The sequence below is a fragment of the Euprymna scolopes genome, chromosome 46 (assembly GCF_053919585.1).
Source record: "Euprymna scolopes isolate OS-2025 chromosome 46, ASM5391958v1, whole genome shotgun sequence".
Classification (NCBI taxonomy): domain Eukaryota; kingdom Metazoa; phylum Mollusca; class Cephalopoda; order Sepiida; family Sepiolidae; genus Euprymna; species Euprymna scolopes.
The window spans coordinates 24,326,869-24,341,391 of NC_136527.1; the positions used below are offsets into that span (position 1 = coordinate 24,326,869).

At 31.1% G+C, this 14,523-nt stretch overlaps 1 protein-coding gene across 1 annotated transcript; it reads right to left on the minus strand.

Moving 5' to 3' along the window:
* Positions 1 to 4,596: 4,596 nt before the first annotated feature.
* Positions 4,597 to 13,383, minus strand: LOC145270795 (uncharacterized). The gene is made up of 2 exons (XM_080126387.1): positions 13,272 to 13,383; positions 4,597 to 6,600 (listed from the first exon to the last, which is right to left on the minus strand). Exon 2 carries the CDS (start codon positions 5,223 to 5,225, stop codon positions 4,728 to 4,730), a length of 498 nt encoding a protein of 165 aa, XP_079982513.1. The 5' UTR covers positions 5,226 to 6,600; positions 13,272 to 13,383; the 3' UTR covers positions 4,597 to 4,727.
* Positions 13,384 to 14,523: the final 1,140 nt, after the last annotated feature.

A 14,523-nucleotide genomic window follows, 5' to 3' on the forward strand; every position in this document is an offset into this window, starting at 1 on the left:
TATTTTATAAAATATCGAAACAATAAGTAAAACTTTTTTGCAGCAGTACAACAGAGCATATGTGAGAAAATCAGCAGCAGCTGTAGGATAGCTGGCTGGCGAATATATACTGCCTTTAACCTTAATAACTACCGGTTTTGAAGAACTGCTAAGAGTTACGACCAGGCTATTTCCATAATTCGAACAGATTATCTCTTCGAGGAATCAGATTATGGGGCAACTTTTTGTGGAGCTGGATTTTTTATATAAATTGTACTAGTGTCTAATATTGCTGGTGTGGTAGACATGTGTAAAATATCGGATCTTCGTTCTGTCGATATAACTGTTTTATTATTTAATATTGCCACAGAGTTATTACTTAATTTTACATGGGCATCCTTGTATTTTGAACGTATATAAACATATGGAGCGTTGTTTAGCGTTCAAACAATTATTGTGCCATCCGAAAACTTTTTTTAATCTTTTATTGTCTTAACAATGAATAGAATTAATTTTGTAAAATGGCCGTTTTCATCTTGCTTTAGATAATGTTGTATGGTCTTTACTTCCGGGTATTGTATCATTCTTTTTGAGAGTAGATGTCTATGTCTGCTGTCAGATTAAAGGGAGCGCAGAGACGACAACCCAGACTATGACAACATAATTGTGTGAAATTGACAATTCCCATATGCATAGATCAAAATATAAATTGAATACGATTATAGAAATAAAAATGAGAAAATCGAAACAAGTAATTGAATTAAGAGAAGAAACAATTACAAAAATCAACAAGAATTAAAGATAGGAATTCATCTGTAACATTATTATATTTTAATGGAATTCATCTGTAACATTATTATATTTTAATGGAATTCATCTGTAACATTATTATATTTTAATGGAATTTCCCGTCCATTTCAATTAAACTCCTTTATTCCGTTTGGTCATCATGGACACATTCATCATCATCTCTAAGTCTTACATGTGGCGAAGCGTACATTCATTAAAGACCGAAACTGCTGTTGCTGGCATATAGCTCTCTACTGGTTGCGCAAAAAACTGCTCTTGACAGTGAGAGAAACTTGAATGAAGCTCTTCATCTTATCCTATTTCACACAGTGGGATAATGAGACACGCGAGTCGGAAAGAAGGATATGAAGAGTTAGCGCCAAAATATAGGAGCAATTGCCTGAAAAAATGCATTGCAGACCTCGACCAAATTCCACCATAGATGGAGCTCAGGGTATTAACAATAATTGGTGAAGATCAAAGGCAAATATGTTTTGTTTCATTAATTCATTATCCCAGGCATTGTCTACTAATTTCGGATCACAAATCTTATATTATTATTGCATGAAGCATGACGAGGGTACAAAGAAGGTGTTTGCAGCTGGATTAGTTTGACATTTCTAAGAGGTTAATTCATAATATGAATTGACCCTCTGTCTAACTTAAGCCATAGAAAGTATATGAACAAATAAGACTTTTGTGGTATTATGTTGTGTTTAGATGAGCGTTCTATATTTGAGGATCTCAGAATAAACAACTTAACATAGTACCTAGGTATACTTTGTAGTGGTGATTAATGCCTATCATCATTTCCAAATTTATTAACTTAAAATATTTTTAACCATCAACAATTGTTTTAAACTAGAAAAACAACACTCTTAATGTTATATATTTAGAACGTACGCCTGTAAGGATTTTGTGAATTTGTATGAATTTTGGTGAGGGTTAGAGTAGAAATTCTCAGGATAACCTGTCATCAACCAGAATTATGCTGCATGTGGCGTGATTAAAAGTTTCACTAGATATACATATGAGAAATCTGTTACCTGATATGGCAAAGAAGTATCTTATGTTTGAGGATAGAAAAGAGTTTCCAATCTGAATCTGGAAAGAATCTTGAAAGAAGAAACATATTTAATGCCAAATTACGTGAATACATGAAAAAAATTAAATATGCAGAATAAACTATTTAATCAAAAGTTTAATTAATAAAAATCAATTCGAACATTTTGTTAATTTTATTCACGTTTTCGCTCCTCCAACAAAAGAAAGAATTTAAGAAATGATTAAACACCAAATTTTATGTCATATGGATGGTGACTTGGATGCGTACGTTTACATGATTTAGACATGAGAAAAGTGTGTAAGTAGCTCAGTAGAAGTTCACCTCATACAAAGTATTTTCATCTGATAATAATAGATCAATTATTCTAAGTAGAAAGATTCGTTCACATAAATATAAAACTATCCTACAAAATATACCTACTACACAACTTACTAAGTCAAAACTGCATATGGCTAATAAGTTTATAATTGTTGAATTTTTATCGATATCTGATGCTGCAACAGTAAATGATAATCAAATGTTTTTCAACACTCTTCTTTTATCGTATGATTTGGAAAGAAACTGTCGCTGAAAAATGTTCGCAAACAATATAAAATTGATGTTATGACAGGCGTTCAATACATAATGCCCTGGACTAATTTCTCACAACGAAAATTGCCACAGTTATTAGTAGGGCTGTGACAACAGAATATTGTTTTCTTGAGTATGAATCCGTTAATATCATGTTTTTATATAGACTGTGGTTCTTGGTTTATTAGCTAAGTGTAAACGTCCAAATTCAAAACACAACACTATTTCAAGTTAGCTTACACACATGTGTGTAGCACGCCTTGTTCCAACTCATCCGAATTGAGTATCTGTTTTAATCGTTTTTCTTTATGTTAATAATTTTCTCTTAATAAACAAAGTTTTTATTCTCAAAGTTTCATGGTATTATGAAATTCACAAGCAATCTCCTGTTGTATGTATATCAATATCAGTGGAAATTATGACATTAAGTTTTCACAAATCTTGCAGGGAGGTGGCCTTGCATTTTTTGGATGGTGTCGATCTAAGTGCTTCCAATGCATAAACTGGGCTTTGGTCTCTGAATCATTCTTTTGAAAACTTTTGACTCACATTCTTAGCACATCTCCAAATTCCATCCTAGAACAATCGACACATGTCATAATCACGTCGCACACCAGTTCTCATTATATAAGTTAAGCAACGTCGAGTCTGGTCACTAAGAGAGCAGTGACTATTTAGGAATAGCAGATGCTATGTATAAAATGACGCCACCATCTCCCTGCAAGATTTGTGAAAACTTAATATCAAAATTTCCTCTGACATGGATATACATACAACAGGAGACTGCTTGTAAATTTCATATCATGAAACTTTGAGAAAAAAACTTTGTTTATTTAAACAAAATTATTAACATAAAGGATCATATTATTTTGTCTCGTTAGAGAAAAGCCACATACATTACAAAAATATGGATTTTCGGTTTTTCTTATTTTACTTTGTCATAAAAATCAAAATATACTTGGCTAGCATATGTGCATGCTTCAAAAGGTCAGTCTTGTAAGAAAAACAAAAAAAAGACTAAAAGAGTTCTCCAATGGTTTTATGTTAGATGGTCACTTAAGCGACGTAGATTGTCACATTCTTATGCAAATGATAAAGGTGAATAAAAAATGTAAACGGAGGACGAGTTAGAACAAGGTTTGCTATGTGTGTAGTTGCGTGTTAGTCAACTTGAAATACTGTCGTATTTTGAATTTGGATGTTTTCACAAGAGAGTTTTCAGTTTGTCAGTGATAAGTTCTCACAACAGAATGTCGAAATGACCTGATAAATTGTTAGTTAAACCATATACTTTAGTTAGTTTGAAGAGATCCTCTTGGAACTTACACGTGATTTTATTACGATATGAATTCATATCCAAGGGCAAATTTACAAACAGTTATTATCCCTGTTATTGCTTCGTTGCAAAAGTTTAGTGTTCTAAGCATTGTGTTGAAAATATTTATAAGGATTTGTAATGAGGCTAGCTTGTAGATTTCATATAGTTTTTTCTTATGTTTCAATTTTCTTCAAAGTTCTCAGAAATCAAGGGGCTCCCTACCTACAATAAATCTTTCTTTTTATTCAAAGAACGAGAATGTTGTCTCTTTGTTAATTTAATATATTTCAATCAAGAAATTAATTCTCACATATTTACACCGAGAAATCATTTCAGCAAATATATTTGTCAGTTTTTAAAAGTCTTTTGTCTAATTCAGTTGCTCTTATAATTACTAAAAAAGAAATTTTCCAAACATTCCAGCTTTTTTCTATCTTCTTAAAAGCAGTGTTAATCAAGCTTTCATTGTGATCAGTCATTATAATTCTATCCTGATCATAGTGAAGAAATCCTCTTTAAACCCAATCTATAACGCCTTCCTTACTTATATAACAATACTAATTCCTGAAAAAACTTACCACACTATTGTTTGACACATTTTTCAATTTTTGAAATACAATGTGTGGAGTTTTTTTAACTATTATTTTGATTTCTGTTAAGTCCAGCATTATTAGGAACGCCCTGTCTGTATTTTCATATGCCTCAACAAATTTCAATCCGATGCAAAAGAACCACATACTTAACAAAAATGTGGTTTCTCTCTTGCATGTGTTTTCATATGCCTCACCAAATGTGACCTCCGTGCAAAAGAAGAACCACATACTTCACAAGAATGTGGTTTCTCTCCCGTATGTGTTTTCATATGATTCAACAAACCTGACTTCCATGCAAAAGAACCACATACTTCACAAGAATGTGGTTTCTCTCTTTTTTTCATTTTTCTTATCATTTTGTTTAAGCCAGGGATGGGGCATCCTACCAGATGCCAAACATACACCTGCTATTTTAGACACTCCAACCGAGAGATCTTTTTAAGATTCTAACCGTCCCTTTAAGTGCAATTGTTTGAATGTCCTTTGCACTTGGTTTACCTGGTATATTTGTAAGATAGTTTGTAAAATTCTTTTTCATAAGTCCGGTTGCTCCTATAATTACTGGAATGATAGAGATCTTCTTAAGGTTCCAGTTTCTTTTCATGTCATACATAAGACCCTGGTATTTAGTAATCTTTTCCCTCTCAGCTCTGTTTAACCCAGCATCATTCGGGACACTAACTTCCACCAAGGTTGCTTCCTTCTCCTTCTTGTCCCATATTACAATGTCGGGTTTTATAGCGCCGTTTTCTAGGTATGTGGCTGTAGGGATTGCATAGTCATAGTGGATGGTATATGACTTGTTTCCGACTGTTCTTTCGGGTATATGTTCCCATGACTGCTTACTGCATTCGATATTTAACTTATTGCAGATCGTCCAGTGGAGATATTTGCATACTTCATTCTTCATTTCTCTCCCGTATGTGTTTTCATATGACTCAACAAATTTGGCTTACATGCAAAAGAAGAACCACATACTTCACAAGAATATGGTTTCTCTCCCGTATGTGTTTTCATATGACGCAGCAAAGTTGACTTCCGTGCAAAAGAAGAACCACATACTTCACAAGAATGTGGTTTCTCTCCCGTATGTGTTTTCATATGACGCAATAAATGTGACCTCTGTGCAAAAGAAGAACCACATACTTCACAAGAATGTGGTTTCTCTCCCGTATGTGTTTTCATATGACGCAATAAACGTGATCTGCATGCAAAAGAAGAACCACATACTTCACAAGAATATGGTTTCTCTCCCGTATGTGTTTTCATATGACTCAACAAATTTGACTTACATGCAAAAGAAGAACCACATACTTCACAAGAATATGGTTTCTCTCCTGTATGTGTTTTCATATGACTCAACAAAGTTGACTTCAGTGCAAAAGAAGAACCACATACTTCGCAAGAATATGATTTCTCTCCCGTATGTGTTGTCATATGATACAACAAACTAGACTTCTGTGCAAAAGAAGAACCACATACTTCACAAGAATGTGGTTTCTCTCCCGTATGTGTTTTCATATGACTCAACAAATTTGACTTACATGCAAAAGAAGAAGCACATACTTCACAAGAATATGGTTTCTCTCCCGTATGTGTTTTCATATGACGCAACAAAGTTGACTTCAGTGCAAAAGAAGAACCACATACTTCACAATAATGTGGTTTCTCTCCCATATGTGTTGTCATATGATACAACAAACTGGACTTCTGTGCAAAAGAAGAACCACATACGTCACAAGAATGTGGTTTCTCTCCCGTATGTGTTCTCATATGACTCAACAAAGTTGACCTCTGTACAAAAGAAGAACCACATACTTCACAAGAATGTGGTTTCTCTCCCGTATGGGTTTTAATATGACTCAACAAATTTGACTTACATGCAAAAGAAGAACCACATACTTCACAAGAATGTGGTTTCTCGCCTGTATGTGTGTTCATATGATGCAATAAATGTGACTTCCATGCAAAAGAAGAACCACATACTTCACAAGAATGTTGTTTATTTCCCGTATGTGTTTTCATATGATGCAACAACGTTGATTTCAGTGCAAAAGAAGAACCACATACTTCACAAGAATGTTGTTTGTATCTCATGTTTGCTTGCATCTGATTCCACAAAAAGTAGGAATGTAATGAAGTGTGTGATGATAGGCACGCTAATAAATTTCAACTTTGGAAAATTTATATGAAGAAATTCATAATTATTTTACACGATTTTTAAATCAACAATGCCGAAAGGTGCTTCTTATCCATTAATGAATTTCTTTTCATTGTTGCAAATTCTGAAAGTATAAAATAAATTTGAAAAAGTACATTTCATGTTGTAAAATTCAACTTATTATGTTGGTGTTTATTAAAAAATATTCAAACATCTATTAATAATGAAATTTAAAAATAAAATGAGTATAGTTTTATTCAATACGGTTTGTTTACAAAATTAATTTGTTTTTATTTTTCCAACTGAAAATAATCACGTTTCTTTATTTTATAACGTTTTTTTTTATTTTAGAGATGAGGATTGAGTCTTCATATTATTTGTTTCTTCAGAATACTGTTCTCCACTTGGGTGTTATTTTCACAACGTTTCTATGTTATCTCCGATCTTATTCGGGTGTATTTTGTTTAATTTGAGAACCTTTCTCTTGAACTCATAAATCTTTGCATAATTCTGAATGGAACGTTTTATTTAGTACATGGGATTAGCACACTCTCTTATTGGTAGCGATGACGGTAAAAATTCCTAATTAATTTTTAATTATATTTTCAATCTCACTGAGGATAAAAACTTCTCGCATTCAGTAGTATGTAACCTACCACTAAATTTTACATAGTACTCTAACCATAGCAACATATATTAGCATTACGGGTCCTAGCAGATAATCCTCGTATAAATTTTAAGAACTATTTTGTTTCTAGATGTTATCAGTATTTATTATTTCATATCATATCTATATATATATATATATATATATATATGTGTGTGTATATATATTTATTTATTATTAATACTTCCTTTATCGTGTTAAATAATATATAACCTTGCTTACTCTTCATTGTTCTTCTCCATTTTAATTTTTACTTTATCCCATAATGGTAGATGATTTCACTTTTCCATCCATATATATTCTGCCATAACTGATTTTACAATCTCTCCACATATTACAGCTTTTTAATATTTTTATAATTTTACTGTTAGTGAATGACATGACTCACATTTGTATAATTTTCCATATTTACATGGAATCTATTAGTCATGATTTTTTCATAAGTGGCTTTCCATGAACATGTTTCTGTAGATTTGAATCACTCTTGAATACTATATTATGTTTTATCTAGCTCTCTGTTGTATTGAATATAATATAATGTCTAGCTCTCTGATGGAGTGTTTTCTTAAACTTTCCACCTTACAAACTGAAGCATTTTTGGATTCATAGTCATATTTTACAAACTGAAGCATTTTAAGTCGTCAATATACCACTGTTTTGTTTTTTCAAACGAATTCATAAATAATGAGTAGTATATATTTTAAAAGTTTGAAACAAATAAATTTATAAATAATAATAAGACATTATATTTTAAGAGTTTTAAGCAAATATATGTATAAATAATAATGTACATGATATAGTTTAAGAGTTTTAAACAAATAAATTTATAAATGATAATGTACATTATATGTTTTATGAGTTTTAAGCAAATAAATTGATAAAAAATGTTAACATCATAAAATGGCGTTTTCAATAAAATTTTGTAACAACTCCCCGATTTCTAAATGCTCGTACTGCACTGGTATGAAGAATTTTTTTCATGAGATTTAGAATCTAGCCAAGAAAAGATGGCACTTTTAATAGTTTCGCCTGTCTGAAATAGATTTGAGAACTCGTTTTTCTGTTGTGTAAAAATAGATTTCAACATGAGTATGGAATTCTTTTGTTTTGATTTTATTTGACCTATCATGTTAAATAGAACAATCTTTTTACTGTTTTAATCTGTTAAAATTATAATTGTATATGGTTTTCTGTTGTGATAAATAGCAATTAAAAACATGATATCCGGAAAAAATGGGTTTGATTTTGAGTGTAGACTGTAGCATTAGGAATAGCATCATAACCAGAAGCAGCAATAGCACAGCCACGGTAAACGGACGTTTTTTGTTGTTGACTTTTATTCCAGATCGATTTTTTTTAAATTGAAAATTCGATTATAAAAAATTTTCTTACATGTTTAGTTAGAGCTATTTTGTTATCAAGCATATAAATATTTAAAAACGCTGACTACCGGTCAAAATTATAAATATTCTGTTTTTTGTTTCTAACAACCGAAAATGTGACTGAATGAGCGGTACAACCCCTCTATTCTTTTTTTTTTAATTTTCGTCCTTTTTCCAATGTTTGCAGCGAATTATTATTGAATAGAAACTAATGTGCCCAATTATAAAAAAATGCAAAATCGATATTTAAATATTTGTAGGAGGTCTTCAGTTAAGAAATAAAAACGATAGAAAAAGACAGGAAATGTAATTAAAAATAAAAAGCAAATTCATTCAAAATTTGTGAACAATTTTTCAGCTTTAACAAAAACTTGTTTTTTTAATATATAAATGTCAGCTTTAACAAATACTTATTATTTTTTAAATATATAAATAGGTGGGTAAAAATACTTGATGCTTTTACAAACGTGGCGTTTTCTGTTAGAGTGACGTCACTTGTTTTAAATGACATTTATTTTTGTTTGTTTGTCGTTATTCTTGTATAGTTTCATAATGGGTGTCAAATGCCCTTGTAACAAAAACTCGCTTAATCCTTTGACTAATCCTAGGTACGAGTGGCAAGCCTACTTCTAAAACCTTCAGCCTTTACGATAACGCTAAGTCCAAGTGGTAGAACTCCCCACTAAACAAAATTCTTCTGTAAGCTACATATAAACGTTAAAAAAAAATCTTTCCTTAAAGAAAAGTGCAAATGATTTATCTCCCATAAAAATTAAATTGGTCAGCTGTCCTAAGACGCTAGAATGGTGTTAAATGCTAAATCATTTTACATTAAATTCATGCGAATCCAACCCCCACTCTAAATTCTAAAATTCTTTTTTTCTATCAAATATTCAGGATGTTCACACATAATTTCCCTTAGCTCTATCATTAACCCAAAGTTGGAGTGGCAACCTCCACACCGTCTCATAATAGTACAAAGACCCTCTTAAAACCATACATAATCGCCTTTAAAAAAACGCACAGGATTTATCTACCATAGAAAAAAAATAGGTCAACTGCCCTAAAACGCTGGAATGGCTCAAAATGTGAAATCATTTTACATTAAATTCTAAAATAATTTTTATCTTTCATTAAAGTTTTTCAAGGTGTTCACACATAATTGTCAATAAAAGTAGAATCACATATTTTGGAGTTTTTTATTTAAAACTTTTTACACTTAATATTTTGCTCACTTTTTTATTTTTATTAAAATTTATTTTTAGTTGTATTGTTATTTTGTTCTTTCGTCAGTAGTATGCTATTGCAGCTATTTTCAAACAGAAATTTAAGGAAAGAGGCATGTAATTAATAATTGTCAATAAAAGTAGAATCACATATTTTGGAGTTTTTTATTTAAAACTTTTTACACTTAATTTTTTGCTCACTTTTTCATTTTTCATAACAAAAATTTATTTTGAGTTGTATTGTTATCTTGTTTTTCGTCAGTAGTATGCCATTGTTATAATGGAGAAGCTATTTTTAAATAGAAAAGACGGTGGCTGCCGGAGATTGGTGCATAATGTAGGGAATTGAGGGAGGTGGGTAGATTATGTAAAGAATTGATGGGTGGGTAGATGATGTAGAGAATTGAGGGAGGTGGGTAGATTATGTAAAGAATTTAGGGAGGCGGTTAGATGATGTAAAGAATTGAGGGAGGTGGGTTGATTATGTAAAGAATTGAGGAAGGTGGGTGGATGATATAGAGAATTGAGAGGGTGGGTAGCAAACCCTAACAAACAAAGTCGAATTAGTGAACATTAGAAGGGAGACATGACTACATGCATAGGTTAGTTAGATTAGAATAAGGCCTTTATAGTGGGATAGACCAGAGAAGCAGACTAGTCAAATAACAGGTATTGGGATTCTGTATAGAGGGCCTCAGGCACAGGAAGGTGGAGATGGTTGTGATGAGACATGAACCACAGGATGTTCAAGCGGCTTATCAGAAAGCCCAAGCAAAAGTTAAATGGAAGATCTGACTTAATGCAAGACAGGAGTATGAAGACAAGCCCATGAAGTTTTGTCACATGATACAGCAGATTCTTGCAATGCCCGACGAATGAAAAAACGGCATACCAGTCCAAATAGTCGGTAACATGGCCATATCAAATTCTGTTTTGATTACAATCGAGGGAAAGAATTATAGAACTCTGGTAGATAGGAGAACAGAGATGTTAGTAATAAACAGTGTTTTTAAAGAACTTAGACATGAACCTGAACTATGTTTTAAAAAAGTTTAAGAACAGCTAATGACTCCCCATTAATTCTAAAATGGCTTGCTCGATTAAGAGTAGGAATAGAACGTCAGTCTTTGCACCATGACTTCTTTGTTGCAGAGAATCTCAACACAAGTGTGATAAAAGCCATGATGGCTTATAAAAATGGGGTAAAGATGTACTTCGAATTAGATTTCATGTGAGCGAAACAACGAAATTATCACTATACTACTTGCTATACAACAGAGACGTGATCTTGCCATTAGATAATATATTGATGCCTTCTAGAGTATATTATGGTGATGAGCAACATGAGATCGGTTTAAAAGAGATGCATTAATCTTTTACTTTAGTAAGGCATAACATTCAGGAAGTTAGGAAAAAACTGATAGAGAACAAGAATAAGAAAATAAAGTCAGTAGATTTTAATATTGGAAATCTTGTTTTTTATAAGAACCACCAGAAGGCGCATGTGGAACATCTGTGGGCAACGTTGATTGAGGAAAGTCCAATGAGTTGGATAGTGATTGAGCCACAAAACACTGATATCTCAATATTTATTTGAGTTTGGAAGTGGGAAAGAGGAACAAGTGAGAGGGAATTCTTTAGGTTGGGTAAGATCTATATTCTGCTTTAAAAAAAATATTCCTTTCTTAGATTTCGTTTTATATGTGACACTATGGAACATGATTCTGGCTAACCATTTTAACAGAGTATGCGAAGCCGTAGGAACCAGTTATGAAAGAAAACACTATGAGAAAAACACAAGAAATGAATTTTTTCTTGTTTATAAACTCGAGTATTGAAGTTATCGAGCATCATCTACCGGTGTTCGTCTTAAATAATCAAATGGTATTCACGATGCATCCGTTGTTCCGTATTAAGATATTAAACACAAGAAAAAAGAAACTTATTCTTGCAAAGAAAAAATTGAGTTAACAAGACAATAACAAGTTTTCCAAATGTTAAGCAATGTAATTCCTTATGTTATGAATGGTGGCCACTACTGGATACATAAAGAATTACTTAGTTTAATATCCATACAACTACTTGTTTGTGGCAATTTTAAATGTGATATTCGTTTTCAGCATACCAGAAAACCTACAGAATTCGTCATGGTAAAGATGACTGTTAAGGTGGAAAGGAATTAACAATTTACCAAAACGGCTTTCAGGCAGCCCTTTCCCCAAATATCACCATGTGGCCAGAAAGTGGTTGCTCATTTGACATTAAATTTATATAGAAAAGTGATCCTCACTTTTTTGAAAAAAAATAATTTTCTAATATCATGAAAACTAATTCTCTGCGTCACTTTTAAAATATTTCTTCATTTTCAGCATTCTTGAAAACCTATAAAAGTCGTCATTGTAAAGAATATTTTTAATTTTTAAAGATTTTAGAAATTGAACTTTTTTTGTGTTTAAGTCTATAGTGAAAATAAAATCTGATTTTTTTTTAACGTGTGAAACATTAAAAAACATATAAAATTTATATATTTTTTTGTAAATCACAAAGAAGTTTTTTTTTTGTTTAAGTCAATCGACATTGAAAAATTTTCAATGATAAATCAGCATTTTCATTAGGATTATTCGCTTTTTTTCCCTTCTGATTTCCTTTCAATAAAGACAAAGGGACATTAAAGTACAAAAATCAATAAAAATATTATCAATTCTGTACGTGAAAACGCATACAGAATTGGCCACCACTGATAACATAAAGAATTATGTATTGAACGTATTTTATGTTTAAGTCAGTATTGAAAACAAAATCTAATAGATTAGTGACCATTCGATAATAATCTGATGACAGAATGAAAATAAGATGAAAATAAAAAATACACATACGTTCGCCATGTAGTAATACTTACGTTGCTGTTTTATAATTACGTTTTTGTTTTATACGGTAAAAACATATAAAAAATTATAAAATTATTTTTTTTTTTTTTTTGTAAACGATAAGAAGTTATTTTTTTTAATGTTTAAGTCAATATTGAAAACAAAAAAAAGGTGTTTTTTTTAGATTAGGTCCACCTCCGCAATTTTCTTTTAAATGACGACTTTTATAAGTTTTCTACTATGCTGAAAAAGTAAATCGCAGTGAAATTTTGCAGAAAGAAGTAGTTATCGAGATATAAAAAGTTGTATTATGCATTGTATTCTTTGGCGGCCATCGTTTTTACGCACGTGCACGCGCTCCATAAACAAATCTACGCGCGTACCAAAATGGCCGCCAAAGAATACAATGCATAATACAACTTTTTATATCTCGATAACTAATTATTTCTGCAAAATTTCAATGCGATTTTCGTATTTAGCATGGCCGAAAACCCTCAAAAGTCATCATTTAAAAGAAAATTGTGGAGGTAGACCCAATCTGAAAATTTACCACAAAAACAATCAACAGTGAAATATTTTCAACGATAATAATCCGATGAAAAAAAGATGAAAATAAAAAAATACACATACGTGCGCCATGTAGTAATACTTACGTTTTTGTTTTATAATCTGCTTTCGATTAACTTTATCTGCTTTTATAAAGGAAACGATTTTTCAAATGTGATTGACTTTACAAGCTCAACTTAACATTCAAGATGACGAACGGAAGAGCAAGTTCGCAGAAAACAAAATTGAAGAGAAAAATAAAAAAAATAAATTATTTCAAAATAGAGCCGATCTATTTGGTGAATATCACGGATAAAATTAGTATTATTTTATTTAACATTTTAATATTTACATGAGAGAGAACAGGTTACAAGTTTCATCTTTATTATTTCTCTAATTAATTCGTTGCATGTGCAATTTACTTGTTGAAACTGATAGTTTTTAAAGCCGCCTTTTCGTATTTTTATTTATTTTTTTAATGCAGATTTCCGATTATTTCTTGATTGTGTTTAAAAGATTAATCTAAAGTTAATCTATACGATAAAAAATTAACTAAACAGATTAAATGTAAAAATTTACAGGGGAGAAAAGTTATAATGAAAATTGTTATCACGTTGGAAGAAACATCTAAATTGAGAAGTTAAATAAATTCCTGGTAAAACCAAAAAATCCCTTGAAAAATAAAAACTAGTTTTCTGTGACTATTTCAAAGATAATTAATAAAATAAAAGGTAATATAGTTCGTCTCAAAGTTGTATCAAGAAGTAGAACTTGAAGTAAAAAAAAAACATGAAATCCTATTCTTCGGAAACGAAACGAAACTTCGTTTTTTTTTGTTTTTTTGTTGTTGTTCGTTTGTTTTTCTTTTTAATACTGCAATAATTCGTTTTAATTATTTTCTTCACTTTTCACTGCAACAAAAAATAAAGCAGATGAGTATTTTGTAATAAAAGAATATTAGTTGCATTCAAAATAATAAAAAATAACAATTCACCGTTTTGGGGAATTTTGTTAAGAGAAGCAAACAAAAAAAAAGTGACAAAGCAAAATAATTTACTCTTCGATCTACCTGGATAACTTATGTATTTTTAATGATTTTATTTAGTTCGATATGTTACTCTTCTACCTACCTGGATAAGTTATGTATTTTAATGCTTTTATTCGGTTCAATATGTTACTCTTCTACCTACCTGCAAAAGTTATGTATTTTTATTCTTTTATTCGGTTCGATAAGTTACTCTTCTACCTACCTGGATAAGTTATGAATTTTAATGCTTTTATTTGGTTCGATAAATTACTCTCCTAGCTTCCTGGGTAAGTTTTGTGTTTCAATGTATTTAAGTTATGTATTTTAATGCT